The sequence below is a fragment of the Nannospalax galili genome, unplaced genomic scaffold (assembly GCF_000622305.1).
Source record: "Nannospalax galili isolate Female #2095 unplaced genomic scaffold, S.galili_v1.0 scaffold57, whole genome shotgun sequence".
NCBI classification, from domain to species: domain Eukaryota; kingdom Metazoa; phylum Chordata; class Mammalia; order Rodentia; family Spalacidae; genus Nannospalax; species Nannospalax galili.
The window spans coordinates 408,351-409,358 of NW_008340555.1; the positions used below are offsets into that span (position 1 = coordinate 408,351).

General features: G+C 36.8%; 1 protein-coding gene across 1 annotated transcript in view; it reads right to left on the reverse strand.

The window, feature by feature from the left end:
* Positions 1-1,008, reverse strand: part of Cdhr1 (cadherin related family member 1) — a gene marked incomplete in the record, with an annotated part of 23,247 nt that overhangs the window by 17,720 nt on the left and 4,519 nt on the right. Inside the window, 1 exon segment of the mRNA XM_008835594.2 lies at positions 705-794. Within this exon segment, the coding sequence (XP_008833816.1) occupies positions 705-794 (90 nt within the window).

Genomic DNA, 1,008 nt, shown 5'->3' on the forward strand with positions numbered 1-1,008 from the left:
AAAAAATTTTAAAAATGATAATTACTAAAACTTGACAATCAATGAGCTAAATGCTTATGTTATAAATGAAGTGGAAATCAGGATACAGAAAGCATATATTTAGTATAACCACAGTTATGTCAAACAAAAATAAGAAAAAAACCCTATAATCATTCTATATTGTATTAAACTCACAAAAATTCAATAAAAAATTTTAAAAATGATAATTACTAAAACTTGACAATCAATGAGGTAAATGCTTATGTTATAAATGAAGTGGAAATCAGGATACAGAAAGCATATATTTAGTATAACCACAGTTATGTCAAACAAAAAGAAGAAAAAAACCCTATAATCACAAAAAAGTACTAAAAGGAAATAAACCAAAATTTAATAGTGTCTCAAGTTGGGGGGACTGAGAGTGACTTTTTAAACATGTATTTCACATTTCTACAATAAGCATGCATTACAGTCACAAAGGAAAGCAGCAAATGGGTGTTCCTTTGGAATAACCATGACCACAGAAAGGTGTGGTGGTAGAGGTGGGGGAAGGATTCAGTCATGATGGCCTCCAGGTGGCAGTGAGAAATGAACAGGTGTTCTACACCCAAGGACATTCTGGTCCTCTGGGCAAGTCATAGGACACCTCAGGCTGGTGGGGTGGGGAGCGGGCAGCCATGAGCCTAAGTGGGCACTCCATCCCTGCCCAGTGATCCCTCACTGACCTCAGGAACCAGGACAATGTAAGGCTCCTGGATGAACCTGGGTGCCTCGTCGTTGGCATCAGTCACCAGTATCACGACTTTTTCTGCCACCTAAGGAGTAGAGGCATCGAGAGTCAAGGCACAGAGACTTTCTTGAGGGATTAAAATATAGTGGCCTCTAAGAAACAGTATATTTTAAAATGAAATGGAGATCTTTTTTTAAAGGTTAAAAACATTCAATTTTACATCTTACAGGGCTTATACTGAGTTCAATATTGTATAACTGTATTAATTCAACAGCGAACCTAAAAATTTTATAGCCGCT